The sequence below is a fragment of the Sander vitreus genome, chromosome 9, assembly GCF_031162955.1.
Source record: "Sander vitreus isolate 19-12246 chromosome 9, sanVit1, whole genome shotgun sequence".
NCBI classification, from domain to species: Eukaryota; Metazoa; Chordata; class Actinopteri; order Perciformes; family Percidae; genus Sander; species Sander vitreus.
In genome coordinates this window covers 18,010,626-18,028,542 of record NC_135863.1, presented here as the reverse complement: position 1 = coordinate 18,028,542, position 17,917 = coordinate 18,010,626, and the positions used below count along the sequence as shown (strand labels likewise).

Here is a 17,917-nt window from a genome sequence, read left to right as displayed (position 1 = left end):
CAATCTGCATTGGTTTTACTGATAATAAAGAACATACCTTAAGATTACTGAAACTTACAAAGGCTAAACAGCCCAAATATGATGACTTGACGTCAGCATACAGTTTTTGTCTTGTCACTCAGAAAGAAACACATACTGCGACTTGAATGAGCAAATACAGTAGACCACACTGAATCACTGTTATTAGAGTTGTATTACTAGGCAATCACCCAAATCATGCAAGGGCATGGATTATCATGTGTAATGGTACCTAGAGATGCACATTTATCAAAAACACAATTTAACTTCCTTGTTTCTGCTGTAACCAGGATTTTCTGTCAAGCCTTATGATCACCACAAAGGGACTTCATTTCATTTTCTAAAGTTATGATCATGGTTCGAAGTTAAGTTATCAGGTTATAGTTCTTTAGTTATTTCAGTGTTATCTTGAATTCAACAGGTGTCATAAACTGTAAGTATTCAAACATAATTGCAGTCGCATGCATACCACCACACTTCACTTAAAAGTTAAAGCTGTAACTCCAAAAGACAATAACAACCTCAATGGTATTTTATGAACGCTGGGGTTTGTTGTTCTTGGGTTGATTCCAATCGGTGCAAGAGAAGGATTATTGCAATATGTTGTGAATGTAGAAAAATTGAGAAAATGTAACTCTGCCTTTACTGATTTAACTGTGCTTATGAGGAACAGTCCATTACAATTTATTGTAGCCTACAGCAACACACATTGACATTTACTGTGTTCGTCCTGTTACAGCATCATCATCAAGACCAGCATTCCTAACACACTATTACAAATTTAACAGCAAGCAACAACAACATTACAATGACAAACAAGGGCTGCTAATAAAGCTATATTAGCTATCTTGTGGCCCCCAGCCATCTGTGTGAGTGACCCGCTGAACCTCTACGAACTGTTCTCCACACTTTGGGTTGCATACCTGAATAGATTTTCAGACAAATGAACGTCATAAAGTATAGGCTAATGTCTTTCTCCGACAAATAATTGTTAGGTTAATGTATCTGTGTTTGATTCAGAACTACCCTTACTTGCAAACTCTAGTTTTTAGGCACAATTGTAGGGTACAGTATGAAATATCACCTTAAAATTGATATTGACCTCCCATTCCAGCTTCCTCTCAGTCTCCTAGTTTGTAAACAAATGACCACACTGAGTTAGCAGCTAGTATATGGACCATATATGGTAGTTTAGCCCAACTGTTCTGCTGCTGATCTCCTGTTAATGGAGTCCTCCAGCGGAGCCCTCCAACCCTGATAACCTCATTAGACACTATGCCCACTGAGTGAGATGAGCATGAATGGAGGGCAGCAGCACAGGGCCTCCAGGCTGCAGAGTTGGCATTGAAACTGGCATCTGGGAGCCCCAGACATGAGTAGTGTGTCTGATGGGATTAACTGGCTGTGGCGAGAGAGAGAGAGAGAGAGAGAGAGAGAGAGAGAGAGAGAGAGAGAGAGAGAAGAGTAGTGATTGCCCAAGCCTCCAAATTAACTCTGCAAGACTAAAGGCAATCATCAGTTGGTTCACAGAAAAGAGCAAAAATTGATTAAAAGTCTGCAAAATTAATATAATTTAGTGTGTTTTCTTAATTTCCTAAACCTGCAATTACCTCATGACCCCTTAGATTCATCTCCCGACCCTTTAGGGGGGCTCAACCCCAAGGTTGGGAACAACTCCTCTATATAATGGTGCGATTGTAACAATTTATTGTATGCATTTGAGAACACTTGTTTGCGCATCGCAGTATTCTCGTGTGACGAGAGAGTGTTATTATGTGTATGCGTGTTTGCTCAGGGTGAGTATGTGTGTGTGAATGACAGGCATGAGTGGATCACCCTGCCATGACAGAGTCTATCGATCAGTTTGTCAGCGCCGGGGGAAAAGGTTAATCTGCCCGATGCCAGCCCTGCGCCTCACCCCATCTCTGGCCTGCCCTGCATCCCGCCCCAGCCCGCTCCCTCTCTTATCAGGATTAGAGGAGTGTACAAAAGGGCAGAGTATTCCCAGGACACACACTGACCTTCAATAATCCCACCAACCTGCCGCTCTGCTTATAATTAACATCAGGAACAAAGAGAGAAATCCCTTGCCTGGCTGTGTAGCGTTCCTCTGACTGAAAGACTAAAACTGGAGAAGGAAAAAGTTACAGTAGAGTTAGAGACTGAAAGCATAGAGACTTGCTTCAGCAATATGTTTTGAATGGCCAGGAGAGCCAAGCTGACATTCTAGGGTGCTGACGAGCCTATCCATGCTCCCCAGTGCACACACCCTAAACACAGATTGGAGGAACATGCTGAACCAAGCAGGGAGACAGAAACTGTTCTTGGAACCAGCAGACATTGCTGTGTTGAAGAAATGTTGAACACAGTATGTAGGACGTGTGCATATTTGTGTGTGTGTGTGTGTGTGTGTGTGTGTGTGTGTGTGTGTGTGTGCGTGCGTGCATGCATGCGTGCTTGCTTGCTCGCTCACCGGGTCTTGGTTCATCTGAACTATGAGTTGTTTGACAGCGTGCAACGTGGGGTGGGCCCATGGAGAGGGATCCTGCCAGTGGCGATTCAGGTCGAAACCCATCAGAGAACACCTGTATACCCCCCCCCCACACACACACACACAGCTTTAATGGAAAACTATAATGCGGTCTGCCTTAGAAAAAATATTACAAATAATTAAAGGTACTCTGCTGAGTTTTTGACCTCTAGTGGCGCTGTGGAGAAATGTTTCTAAGAGTGGGTTTTATTTTCATCTTGTGCACGCATACAAGTACTGCCAATAGTATACTATTCCACTGATCGATTAAATGTAGCAGTGCACCAACACAGGCAAGGAAGAAGACTGCTAGCAAACAAATGTAAATATCCAAAGTGTCCAAAATCACTCTGTCATTCACTCCTCCCTATATAGACTCTGCATAGTTCACTCTAGAGCAGTAAATCAAGACCTCAGACTTATGAATCGTCAAAGAGTTATATAGTATAGTATTATAGAATAGTTATTTTGCTTCATCACTGTTTTTCTTGTATTGTATTGAATGTGAAACTGTATGTTGCCTTGCACGCTCATGCTTTATTCTTGGTTAAATAAAGGTTAAATAAAAAAGTAAATAAAAAAAGGTGCAGAGCCACCCATTTTGTTTTTATAAAATGTGACACATTGCATCATGACATTGTTAGCAGAAAGAAGAGTACATGGAATTCACAGTCAATTATCGGACAGTAGTAATTAGACAGTGATTTATGAGGAAATACATTCAATACATTAATTAGGCCTAAAATATACACACAATGCAGTACATTTGTTTACAAAATACTACACAGGGTACCTTTAAAGTGGCTTTATGTAACTTTCAGTTTGTGTTGACTGAAAGCGGTTGGCCAAAAGCAGTAGTGCTTTTACCACACCTGCTGTCGTAAAGGTCTTTTCTTTACGGTGCTTTATTGCCCACTGTACATTACTGAGTAAGCCTTATGGGGAGGTCATACAGTTGCGATGAATGTTTTGCTCAGACAGAAAATCATTAATTTACAATAAGAGAATAAGATACAGATGCATCGTTGCATCCGGTAACTTAGCCTACTTTAGATGTCTCCTGAGCATTTAATGAAACGCATGGACGCTTTACACAAGTAACGTTACAGGGGGACAAGGGAATAGAAAATAGTAGGCCAACACAAACACGGACTAAAAGGAATCCGCGCTAAATGGAAGGAGTATGTAATTTAATGTGGGCTACTGTTTAATGTGTACAACCACATCTCACATTGTAAAGTTATTTTATTAATGAAATAGACATATTACATACCTGCGTGCCAATTCGGGGTCGGTTTTGAATCATTTAAAATCCCGTAATTGTCTCCATCTGTTGATAGCCCGACCGAGTGTGACACGTGCTATCCCCGTTGTCTTTCACTTTCCCTTCTAGCTTTTAGTAATTTGTTTAATTTCCTTCTTTTCTGTGATGGTACCCCAGTATCAACCATAACTACAACAGATAACTTTAAAATAACATTAAAATACAGTTAGGCCTTTATAAGGAAACCATCTGCTTCCTTTTACCTGGCTCAAAAGGCTAGATATGCTAACACAGCCTTTTCCGGTGTAACAAAGAAATCTGTGACCCATCAGAATGTGTTACTGTCATCTTCCTTCGCGGTCAACTTAAAGAGGAAAAGAGAGGCAAGGATTGCGGAGTTGGAAGAACGCTGTAAATCGTTAGAGCAGTCTCTTAAGACTTGTTTTTCTAAATCTACACATACTTTTCTAGTCACAAGTTGAACAGAGCTGAATGATCTGCTAAGAAGGAGAGCTGAGTTCATAATGCACAGTGAGGCAAAATTACTATTTTAATGGCTGTAAACCAAGCAAATTGCTTGCTCTGAAATTAAAACAAAGCGAATCCAGAGCTACTATCAACAGCATCCGCACAGATCGAAGTATCTCAACTATATCAGCGCCACTTTTCAATCCTTCTACTCAAAGTTGTATGAGTCCTCCTGCAACCCAGATCCGACACAGTGCCAGGAGTTCCTAAAAGAGCTAAACCTGCCTCTTCTTGACCCAGAGGAGGCAGAAGAACGGGGTCAACCGATAATGTTAGAAGAACTTAAATTAGCATTAAAAACAGTTATAAAAGGGAAAATGCCAGGGTTGGATGGAATTCCATCAGAACTTCTTCTACAGTATTTTGACATATTAGGACCTACCATTTTACAAGCTTTAACTTCAGCCATAGAAAAGGGTACTTTCCACCAACAAGCCAACACTGCGCTAATTTCTGTCATGCCAAAGAAGGGAGAGCGAGAGCTGTGTCCGGGTTCTCGGCAGTAAGTCGCACTCGTTTCAGGTGAGAGGTGGCCTCCGCCAGGGCTGCGCTTTATCACCAATCCTGTTTGTAGTATTTATGGACAGGATATCGAGGCGTAGTCGGGGTGGAGAGGGGTTGCAGTTCGGGTGGGCTGGGGATCTCATCGCTGCTTTTTGCAGATGATGTGGTCCTGATGGCATCATCGGCCTGTGACCTTCAGCACTCAATGGATCGGTTCGCAGCCGAGTGTGAAGCGGCTAGGATGAGGATCAGCACCTCTAAATCGGAGGCCATGGTTCTCAGCAGGAAACCGATGGAGTGCCTTCTCCAGGTAGGGAATGAGTCCTTACCCCAAGTGAAGGAGTTCAAGTACCTTGGGGTCTTGTTCGCGAGTGAGGGGACAATGTAGCGGGAGATGGGTCGGAGAATCGGTGCAGCAGGGGCGGTATTACATTCAATTTATCGCACCGTTGTGACGAAAAGAGAGCTGAGCCAGAAGGCAAAGCTCTCAATCTACCGGTCAGTTTTCGTTCCTACCCTCACCTATGACCCAGCCTTCATGACCGAAACAACAAGATCCAGGGTACAAGCGGCCCCGAAATGGGTTTCCTCAGGAGGGTGGCTGGCGTCTCCCTTAGAGATAGGGTGAGAAGCTCAGTCATCCGTGAGGAGCTCGGAGTAGAGCCGCTGCTCCTTCGCGTCGAAAGGAGCCAGTTGAGCTGGTTCGGGCATCTGGTAAGGATGCCCACTGGGCGCCTCCCTAGGGAGGTGTTCCAGGCATGTCCAACTGGGAGGAGGCCTCGGGGAAGACCCAGGACTAGGTGGAGGGATTATATTTCCAACCTGGCCTGGGAACGCCTCGGGATCCCCCAGTCGGAGCTGGTTAATGTCGCGAAGTTTGGGGTCCTCTGCTGGAGCTGCTACCCCCGCGACCCGATACCGGATAAGCGGACGAAGATGGATAGATGGAAAGAAGGGAAAAGAGCCTACGGATTGCTCAAATTTCAGGCCCATCAGCCTCATCGAGACTGATATTAAGCTTTACTCCAAAGTCTTGGCTCTGCGCCCAGAGCGCTTTATCGAGAAACTAGTCCACCCCGACCAATCAGGTTTTATACCCAAGCGTCATGCTGCAGACAATGTACGTAGACTATTTCATGTAATAGAAGAAGCCAAAAACCTTCCAACAACGGCAGCAGTGATATCAGTGGACGCGGAAAAGGCTTTCGACCGCCTAGAGTGGAACTATTTGTGGAAAGTAATGGAGAGGCTTGGTTTGGGGGCCGAATTCATTGACATGGTGCGTACTTTATATACAAATCCCACAGCCATAGTCTCAACCAATGGCTTGCACACTCAGCCATTTCCCATCGAGCGGGGCTCGCGACAGGGATGCCCGCTCTCCCCCATGCTGTTTGCAATCTCTCTTGAACCGTTAGCCCAAGGCAGAATAAAAACTGTAATGTCCAGATTAAATCCAATAGCAGCTCAATATCATTATTTGCAGACAATATATTGATTGTTGTTTTGATCTTGAGGACTCTATTCCAAAGATTCTTAAGATGTTCAACAAATTTGGCTCAATCTCTGGCTATAAAATTAACTGGAATTAATCTAATCTTCTTTTATTGAACAACAGGTATGTGGCATCAGCCATTAGTGTTACAATACCAACCCAAAGCAAAATGACATAATGTATTTGGTCATCGGCATACACACATCCCTACAGCGATTTGTCCAGGACAACTATGAAACTATACTAAGTAGTGTTCAAAGGGATCTGGCCAATTGGTCCGCGCTGCCGGCATCACTGCGGTCCAGGATTGCTGTTGTTAAAATGAACATAGTTTGTGTGAATTTCTTAAGTACAATGATCCCCTTACCCCCACTGATACATTTCTGGAAGAAACTCGATACCTTAATTCAGCAGTATATTTGGAATAATAAACAACCTAGGCTAAAATACTCTACCCTGCAGCGTACCACAAACATGGGAGGTTTGGCCCTCCCCCAACCATAAAGTGTATCACAGAGCCTTTCAGATACGAGCCCTTAGAGTGTGGATGGACCCCTGATGGACTGCAAGACCTTGCCTTTGCAGGTGTGTGTCCAAAAAGGTGTATGCTAGCCTATGGTCCTATTATTACCAGCACATTGATCAACTTTAAACAGGTGGAGGAGCAACTGAGCTACACCAATAAGTGGCATTTGAACACCCCAATTAGGCACAATACACACTTAATGTCTGGTAACAAACCCTTTGCTTGTAAGCAGTGGAGTGACAGGCATTTATACTGTAAACCAGCTATTCAATGAGAAAGGTATGTTGAGTTTTGAAGACCTGAAAGCTAGTTTTGAGGTCACCAGGACATCCTTCTTCTTGTATCTGCGCTAAAATGTTATGGAGTGCCATGGGGGAACAGTCTTGAGCCGCACCTAGTCATTAAATGGTGTGTTGATTTTCCTGTGAGAGGATTAGCGTCTAAGATCTATACTAAACTGATGCAAGTATCTATAGGAGAACTCCCAATAGCAAGGAAATGGGAGCGAGAGCTGAGCCCTGAGGGGAACGCAATTAATTGGGAGACAGTTTGGGACAACATTTTCCATTGTTCCAAGAACCCAAATCACCAGCAGATCCACTTCAACATATGTCATAGGACATATTGGTCTCCTCAGAAGAGATACGTCTCTAAAGTCATTCCCACTCCCTATTGCACATTCTGTCAACCTGAACAAACTGGAACTTTCCTGCACATGGTCTGGGAGTGTGAACAGGTGCATGAGTTCTGGAATAAAACAACATCAATAGTATCTGATGTGATAGGATGTCGAATTCCTACTGACCCGGTTGTTTTGTTACTTAATGACGACTCTAAATTACACCTGCTTGGGAGACAGAAGAAAGTTTGGCTAGCCGGCTCAACTACAACCAAGAAAATGATAGCTCAATGCTGGCTCCCCCCCCACTCGCTTTGTATAAAACAGTGGTTGGCATATTTTCTAGACATAGTTATGCTTGAGCTCTCTACAGCAAGGATTAACAAAGCCAGAGCATCAACTATCAGCCTATGGGAAAGCGCAGCAGCACAAGTATCAGTCCTAATGACCTCAGCATCACAAGAATTAGAGGAGAGTGACTAGGCAAGGTGTGATTTCTGTTTTTTTGTTTATTTGTTTGTTTTGTTTTCCTTGAGACCGCAGAGGGTGGGGGATGGGAGAGGGGTTTTATTCTTGTTCAATTGTATTTGTCTGTTCTGTATGTTCAAAAATATAAAAACAATAAAAAGTTGATCTAAAAAAAGATTGTGTTACTCTAGTGCCATCTACCTGCCGCAAATCATTCTGTGACTTCGCAGAAAATCGAACTTGGGCAGAGGCCTTACTAAAAACTATATACAAATGGCGTTCTTTTCACTGTTAGTCTCGTTTGCTTTAACAGGTCATCTAAGACCATTCTATGAAAAATGACAGAGCTTCAAAAACATAAAAAAGTTACATATAGTCACTTTAAGTAAATATATACAGTATATATTACAGAGCCCCCAAAAGTTCATGGTGGGATTTTTTTCCTCGCAATGATTTTAACGTTACCTCGCATTAAGTTTTGCATTACCTATATTTTTTGTATCCCCTCTTATCTATAGGATCATTTATTGTGTTGGTCCAGTCCAGTTTTACAGTTTTACACTGCCAGTTTAGGGAAACGCAAAATGTGTTGTGAGGGAATGCAAAGGTATTTCAGACAAAATATTCCCACTGTAACCTTTTGTATGGATATGGATATAATGGATGGATGTAAACAGGTACTGTACAGAGGTGGATTGCTACTATTAAGTGTTACTAGCAACCTGCAATTGCCATAATGGGATGTTTGCATGTAAAGATGCACCCTGAGCTGCCCTGTTTGTTGTCTTGTGTATCTTTGATATTTACTAAAGCCCTTGGTAATGATACAGCAGTTACTGATACTGTGGAGCAACTGAGCAGAGCAGCCAGCCATGAACAAAAAACTCAGGTTAAGTGACATTGATTCTTTGCTCTGCATGTATCCATTTCAGTCTGCTCTGCACTGTATCCTGTATGCCTGTCTGTGTGTTAGTGTGTGAGACATAGATGCATGCATGTATATAAATGAGCATGTGTGATTGGTGAGGTAAGGACTATCACACACACACGTTATGTCAACACGCTGCTCATCGCCACTCAATGTGAAAGCAAGCTAATGAAAATAGCCTTTAAGCAGTCACCAATCACAGTCAACAATATTACAGTAACACTGCTACTCTCACTGCACTTTAATACTCTGTGCCCAAGCTCCTCCTATATGTCTATATGCTGTATTTTATGTTTGTATTCTATTTATTTCCTTTTTTAATACTGACACATTTTTTGTATGTACAGAAGTACACATGAAAATGACGATAAAGTAAATCTTTAATCTTCTTGAATTATAGAGATTGTCACTGTTGGGGAGCAACTGAGATTCCCTGCAAATATTTTTGGAGGCAGTGACAAGGCACCACTAGATGGCACTCACAAACACACTAGGAGCATGCCACTGACGCTTATCTCAGTGTACATTAGTATTCCTGGGGCTGAGCCTATTAAGTAAAAGGCAATTATGAAGAAGGGAAAGAGAAGAGAGGAACAGAGAGGAGAGGAGGATGCCCACAGAGCTGCAGCAGTAGTGTTAAGGACAGAGAGGAGGAGAGGATGGACAGAGAAAACAGCCCTACGGCCGAATACTATCTTCTAACAAGTGCACTGCTGTGAGCTATATGAATTCATTAAGCTCCCTAAAGGTGGAGTTAAGAGGATATAATCCTACGCAGCAGGATATAACATGTAATGTGTGAATTCTATGCAACATAGCAATGCATTAAAATTAAATTAAAAGATGCATGAATGTGTACCTGTAGTTGCCCAGGTAGACTCCATCAGGATTTAGCATGGGGACAATCTTGAAGATCACATGATCTCTTAGGATCTGAGCCACGGGATGCTGGCTCACCAGGAAGTCGATCACACCTGTCAAACACACACACACGCACACACACACACACACACACACACACACACACACACACACACACACACACACACACACACACACACACACAGGGGGAAATAGACTTGAAAAGAAAACCGAAGACGGGCTGGCAGTTAATTGAGTTTTGAGAAACAAAAGGAGAAGGAAGGACAACGAGGGGGCATCGTCAGAATCGGAGGAGGAATAGGAGACGTCAAGCCTAAATCGATACAAATGGAATGGAGCTGACGGCGCTGGAAAAACAGACAGCACACAGCGGGCTAAAAGCCAACTCTTCTGATTCATGATGATACATACAACATACTCACACAAACTGATACTGTAGGTAGATATATATACATATATAGATAGATAGATAGATAGATAGATAGATAGATAGATAGATAGATAGATAGATAGATAGATAAATAGACATATATAGAGAGTCACCTCTACCACCTCTCTGTATCAATCTCTTCCTCAGTCTGACTGACTCTGGAGGGAGCTTTCTACAACCTGAGAAAATGACCCTGATCTGTCAAATGTATAACTAAAAACCTGTACTGAAAACTGGATCATGGAGTTCAAAATATGAGAGCAATTATCAGGCAAGGCAAATCTAACAAAATATGCTATTGAGTAGCATTATGGGAAATGTGGGATCTCAAATTTTTGGAGCTCAATCCATACTAGGGTCTAAAAATTAAATATCTTGGCCTCTGCTGCATTGTTTCGAACAAATCTTTTTTTTATGATGTGTCACTTGCAAATCCCCTAACTATGTGAAAGCATAATGCTATTTTGCTGGAGTATCCCTTTAATCTGGAGGACTGTCGCCTGTTGCTGATTGGCTGGAACAGTGTTTTGTTGTTGTGTTATTGTGTGACCCATCTGAGATGGTCCATAAATATAATCTATATTCAAATTCATGAGTCCATTACTGTAATAGCAAACAGTAAACAGTATGTGTTACTTAATACAGAAATGTATTGAACAGTACACTGACTATAAACAATAATGAGCTCTGACACATGTTGGTGAAACAACATACAGACCAGTGCAGAACATGCATCTGAATCAGTAAACAGGGCACCAACCGAACATAAAACTTTACCTTGACAAATAAAGGAGGCAGGAGACTCTCCAGGGTGAACACGAGCTGAAAGAAAGACCAGCTTCTTCTCCCTCTCTGGATTCAGATGGTCTGGGGGGGGGGGGGAGGAGTGAGAGAGGAGGAAGAGGGAGGAAGATGTATAGAAAAGTAAAGACAAAAGAGGAGAGAAGTGGTGTTGTTACTAAACACAAAGTTTATGTAGACAGCAACTCTAAAAACTAAGTTTATATGAGAATAAATTCTTATCTTAAGTTGGTATCAGAGTTGGATACACAAGTAGCCTATTGCAGTCCAGAGTAAGAGGCTGGGTCAAAACACACACTGACCTGGCCATCCATTTTTAGACAGACATACATGAATCAAACATCAAACCAACACAGAGCTCAGAATATTCAACTTGGCAAGGTGAATTATACATCTACAGAGGTCGGGATCAGCCAGCAACAGATGTGACGTGATAGAGGTCTTCTTTGATTTCAGACTTCAGATCTGGCTGAAGACTTCTTGCTCCCTGCTCTTACTCTGTTGGACAGATGAGTTGTACCTTGGAGACCTTTCTTGAGCATTTTCAGTCACTCTACTGGTGGATTTTTGCATTAATAAGGGTTAAGTAATCTTTCAACATACTTGTCAAACCTGAAAATGTTAAAATGCAGAGATTTTTTGAAACAAAGTGAGAGGTCTTGGATTCTCTCCTCAACACAATTCAGAACCTTTTTTATGTATTCTGTGAGATGAATGAATGACTACATCTGAAACTTCTTATTACACAAGAATAATCTCAAGTGTTTAAACGGTTTATTTGATTCCTGCTGTGAAATATTTTAGGGTAAATTCTATGGTGAAAATACTCTACTCTGAAAGTCAAATTGCAAGAGGTTAAGTTAACCTTTTATATCACTGTAGATATTGTGAGGATCATTCTTGCTTACATTCCTCAAATAGAAAGAACGAATAACATAAAAACAAGCCAAGTTGAAAATCACAGAGGTCAAAATGTTGCTGTTTTCTTGGCCAGTGTTTTTCTTAAATCTGCTGTTGCTAATGAATGAAAGTGATTGCGTGCCTCATCGCTATACACAAACTTAATATCTTATTGATTCCTTCACCTGCTTCTGCTGAGCAGAGAAAATGCTAATTAGCAACAGGCTATGCACCTTTCCTTCTCCTTAATTCCAATTTAGCCTCACAGCAGTATGTGTGTGCTTCTGTGTGTGCGTGCACATGACATGTCTGTTTGAGTGGTCAGGGGTCGTAAATAAAAAAAGCGGTGTTCCATTTAAGTACTCTCCCTCTGATTTTATTTCGCTTTTCTCTCTCCCTCTGCCCTTCACAGAGACAAATGGCTTTGCCATTCAGGAGTCTCCGTGGAGCGGGGCGGGCCGTTTGTTGTAAATGTGAGTGCTTGTGGTTTGGCCGGCCGCTGGGTGCTCGGTGGCTGTGAAATTCCATCACTTAGAAATTCTACTTTGGCCTCGACCCCAGGGCCACCACACAGGCTCCTCATACAAGAACACCCGACGCACGCACACACGCACACGCACACGCACACACACACACACACACACACACACACACACACACACACACACACACACACACATACATTACAGTACAAAGCTGCAATCAGGAAAGAAAAAAGCATAGGCTGACATACACACAGCCTTTTTCCCTACAGTAGACCAAAAACCTAGAAAGTTCTGAGCCAAACCAGAGGCAGCTGCCAAGATCCCGACTGTTGGGGAATTCAACTATCGTGGCCATGCTACATTTAGTCTCAATGCTAGTGTGCCCTTGCTGCCTCATCAAAACAATCTCTTACAGCAGGATCATGGAGCTTACAATGGATCCACTGTTTATTCCACATTGTTGTTGTTGGTTGTGTGTGTGTATGTGTGTGTGTGTGTGTGTGTGTGTGTGTGTGTGTGTGTGTGTGTGTGTGTGTGTTTGTGTGTGTAAGAGACTCTCCTCAGGGCTCTCACAAATGCTCCCCAAGTAGTTGTTGTGTTTATGTGTCTGTATCTCTGCCTTCCTCTGTATCTGGCTGTGCCCAGCCAAGCATTGTAGCACAAAATTAAATCCCACAATTCCATAGGCACCCCAACGCCCAGAGGGGACCAGTACCATACCAAGTACCATAGCTTGGCTGTATGTAATGGGGAATCACATCTTTGACTCAGGTGTGTGGGTGACATAACATAAAGGTTAGGGTCAAGTTATGGTTGAGCACAGCGCTGCAGCAGCATCTCCTGACCTCAAGGTGTCAGTAGAGTTCAGCAGGCAGGGTGGGGGGTGGGGGGGGCTGTCATGAGAGGGAGACGTATAAAGACAGGGAATGAAAGACCAAAGTAAAAGAGAAGGCAAGGGATTTGACTGAAAGGTAGCATTCGAAGGCAACACAAACTTTGCAGACAGTTTTTAGAAATTGTAGTAGGAGGAAAAAAAAATCCATTACAGTGTTTCAACTATAAATGCCTTCCATGTTGAGCTGAATTTCAAACCAACATCACTGCCAATTTATTTATATAAGTAGAAACATTATAGTTCAATACATCATCTTCATTTTTGAAATGTGTTACATTTTCCTCTTTAAGTGTGTTATGAGTTTGCATTACACTCTTTATGTGTACATTAGGGCTGAAACTAATGAGCATTTTAATTATTGATTATACTTTTGATAAGTGGATTCATTATTTAATGTATGAAATGATCAAAAAATAGTCAAATATGCACAGCACAATTTCCCAGAGCCCACTGTGACATTTTAAAATTGCCTGTTTATTTCAACCAAGAGTCTAAAACCCAAAGATATTTAGTTTGCGTTGATATAAAACAGAAAAGAACAGCAAATACACACATTGGAGAAGCTAGAATCAGCAAATTGTTTGATGAATGACTTAAATGATTAATAGTTGCGGAATAATTTTTTGTCCATCGACTAATCGATAAATGAGCAGTTTTCTCATTCATTATGTTTCAATGCTACCTTTGAAGTTTACATAATGCTTGGCATCAAACAGTTTTTGTGACTTTAATTCTTCACTGCTGCCATGCTGGTGCACATTACCTACTCCCGAGAGGCCATGTCTCCAAATTATGAACCTCTTTAACCTTCATATTATCACACACAGTCCTCTGTGGGCCTGTCACAGCAGTTTGGAGAATATGATTACAATTTTTATAAGAGTGTAAGAATAAGGAAGGGAAGGAGAGTGAATGAAAGTGAGGGAGGGCTACAGTAAGAGGGTGGGAGCCCAGCAGAGGAGGGGGATGTGACAATGAGTGAGTGAAAGCGGCAGAGGCAAAAATTATGCCCACACCTCCAAATCAAAGTGCTCTCTCAGCATATTTCTCACCTGCCAACGTCATGTGCTGCAGTGTACGGCACATTACTGCTCATTCTCTCGCAGCTAGCCGAGAGGAAGAAAAAAAATTAAAGGATGTCAAACTACGATCAGCTCTGATAAATATGTAAATTACTGGAGAGAAGAAAAGTGCCTGTGAAAAACAACATAAATCTAATAGATTCTGAAGGTCAGACCTGATTGTGCTGGTCAGCTCTTTCTGTGACAGCAGTGCTGGGAACTTTGGGTTCGATCTCATAAGTTTTGACGTGATGTAATTAACTGAGATCTTCGTCATCATTCTTCTTCAGCAGGTACAAAGGAAACCCTGTCAAGACCTTCTTGAAGCATCATGGCATATATTTAAATACATTTAAAAGTAAATTTGATTCAAGGAGTTGGAAAGGCAGATTTTGCTTACTTTTTTAATATCATCTCTTTCCAAACTTTAAGACATGGAAGGCTGTGGGACAATTTTAAGACTAAACTGTATGACGAGTTACCTTATTGGATACTAAATAGCATCTTAGGTTTTATATTAAACCAGATGAAATATGGAATATCTTTGGCACACTATGGGGAGGGGAAATCGGCTTCAGTATGCACTACAACATACTGCAACCATAGTACACGTGATACAATAAAAAAAAATGTCACACTGGCCACAGCTTTATAACACATTATACCACAAGTCTCAAACCAAGGCCTCTCTAAATCTCTGCCCCACCCCTCTCTCTGCTCTGTGAGTTTTACACTGTAATAAATTAGCCTCACTTTGGCGAGATGGCAACAAGACACGCTTGACGCTCTGCTCAGTGCGTCATATCGAGGATGGGCGCGAGCTGTAAATTGTCACTGGCGTTGAATTTATACAGAGCCTTGGGATGAGATGCAGCACCGTGTACTGCCCAGCTGAGTGAGCCCCAACAAGCATCAAAGCTCTGCACCTCTTCACACCCCCATCGCTCCACCCCGCCGACACCACCCTCTGCAACCTCAAGGACAAACAGTGAGAGAGAGAGAGAGAGAGAGAGAGAGAGAGAGAGAGGAAGAAAGGAAGAAGACAAAAGAGACTGAGAGGGATGGGGATATGCGTTGAAGTGCAGAGGGCTCTAAGGTGATAAGAGTTTTATGATGCTGTTTTCTTCCCCAGGAATTGACCGAATCCTGACTTAGAATTTTGACTTGTGTGCATGTGTGTGTTAGTGTCTGTAGGTGCTGGAAAGCCTGTGGCATGTCTCAGATTTATTCAGCTCATCTTATTGTGGGGAGGCAGGGGCACCGACAAGGCCCCCTCACATATTTATAAAGCATCCCCTGTCATTTCCCCTGGGTGGGGGGGGAAGGGTGAGGAGGGGAGAGACAGATGCAGTAAGAGAGAAACATTGAGTCCCTGCATAAACATTGCTAATGGTCATACAATGGGGCCATGGTGTTTTCTCTGAACTGACGAAGAAAGAAAGCTACAGAGGTGAGGATGTTTACACAGACAGGTGGATGGACACAGACACAGGGGACGATTGCTACAAAGACAGAGGACAGCAAGGGGGAGATAGACACAGTGAGACAGAGGTGAAAACGAACAAAGAAGCAGAAAATCTGCAGAGCACCACATAAAACTTTACTGAGCACTTTCAAAATAAAATACTCCCGTTTTTGAAGTTTTTATTATATCTCTTTTCTTCTATGGTTCTCACCACAACCATTACATTTAACCATATTTGATCGTACATCACTGTTCAATTTTACTTTCTGTAATTTGTCTCAAGGTGTAATTGCAATTTAAAAGCCCTCAACGTATTGAACTAAAATCTGGTCGGGGAATACTGAATACTACTACTTTTCTGTTGGCCCAAAAGTAATGAAAAATAAATAAGGTATTGGGTATAAAATTACATGAAACGGCCCATGAAATATCCACCATTTGTTAGTTGGTTGTTTCTTTTCCAATTGTAGATTGTAAGCTCCCCCCAGGAAATTTGGTTGTAAAAACCCAATAATTCCAGTAAATATACACCCTTGTAATGTAAATTATAGTCGGATAATGACGGCTGGAGAGAACAGAATTAGAATAGTGAGACAAGAGACAGAGGATAGAGAGGCATACTGGGTAACACCACTCTGAAGTATTGTTAGGTTAAGTCTACTGTACTTTGGTCCAGTCACCTACTCATCTCTACATCTCTGTAACGCCTCCCTCCTTCACTTCCTCTCTGTCTTCTTGGCCATTGTAGCCATTTAGGATGTGTGTGTAGCTGAAGAGAGCAATCAAAAGCAGAGATGTGGTGGTCAGAGGTGTGTGTGTGTGTGTGTGCGCGCGCGAGACAGAGCGGTCCAGGGGATTACAATGGCCATGTTGAGACACTCAGATTGGCATCAGATCCAGACAGAAAGGGGAGGGACAGAGAGAAGGCGAGAAAAGAAAATTTGGAGAGTCATAAAGGAGATGAAGGGTAGAGAGAGATAAATAAAGAGAAAAAGAGAGAGGAAAAAAAGAGACAGAAGGGTGGGAGCAGAGGAAACCCCTGAGATCACAGCATGTAAATACACCAACGGCGGGCCTCTAAAGTGGAGATGAAGAGGCGGCAGGATAAAAAGCTCTGAGCGCTGCGATTATGGATCAATTTGCCGCAATCAAGCCCCCTTATGGCTGGTTTCTGTGAAATGGAGAGATTTCTGCTCTTCAAGGGCAGCTGTGATGACATTGGAGGTCACAGACGATGGGAGTGGCAGAGTGACGGAGGGAGAGGAGCATCACAGGGATGGGAAGAAGGGGAGACGATCCGTCTGAAACAAGGTGTTAGGCAGCCATCAGCATTCAAGCCTGAACTGAGGGGCTTTCTAATTATGTTAATGATGAGAGGTGGAGGTGAGATGTGGGCCTTTGGCTATTATTAACCAGGGAGCTCGGGTCTTGTTAGGGTCGCAAATGAGTAGTCAAGCGGATGCACCATGACTGTTATGTGCCGCAGGGAAAAAGTGGACCCAAATGCAGGAGACCAGGCAGGAAAAAGTTTGAGCTTGAGGATTTATTTAAATGAAGAGTCAATACAAACAAAAAGAGTCCAAAAATCCAGCAGGCAAAAACACAAGGAGTCAAAAGAAGCAGGCAAAACTAATGTCCAAGAAAAATGACAAAAAAACACGAGGAAAAGGCTGATAACCAAAACAGAGACTGGAACAAACTAATAGCGAAAGAACTTAACAAACAAAAGACCGTAGGGAGATTCAGACTGCAGGCACAAGAGCGAAACATACTGACAGGAACAAACCGACAAGAACTTACACAAAACACAAAATGATCTGAAACAGGGTAAAGAGGAAACACAAGACAGGTGACACAAGGCTGGGAAACAGGTGAAACACATTAGGGCAATCACAAGGGAGGGAAAACACAGGAAGTAAAATAAGACAAGACAAGACAGAAAACCAGACCATCAAAATAAAACAGGAAACAGGGCAAAAATACAAAACAGAAAAAAACGGATTACCAAAATAAGACAAAACACACCAAACCCATAACAATAACAACAATGATCTTAATGATTACTACTATTTCATACACGATTAAAAATGCCAACATGATATTGAATTATAAGTCAGA

The 17,917-nt window shown here is 42.3% G+C and overlaps 1 protein-coding gene across 2 annotated transcripts in view; it reads right to left on the bottom strand.

Moving 5' to 3' along the window:
* Positions 1-17,917, bottom strand: part of agbl4 (AGBL carboxypeptidase 4) — a 310,470-nt gene that overhangs the window by 23,982 nt on the left and 268,571 nt on the right. For both annotated transcript variants that reach the window (XM_078258159.1, XM_078258158.1), the window contains 3 exons: positions 10,970-11,059; positions 9,740-9,854; positions 2,492-2,603 (listed from right to left, as the gene is read on the bottom strand). In XM_078258159.1, the coding sequence (XP_078114285.1) occupies positions 2,492-2,603; positions 9,740-9,854; positions 10,970-11,059 (317 nt within the window). The remainder of the gene's footprint in view (positions 1-2,491; positions 2,604-9,739; positions 9,855-10,969; positions 11,060-17,917) is intronic.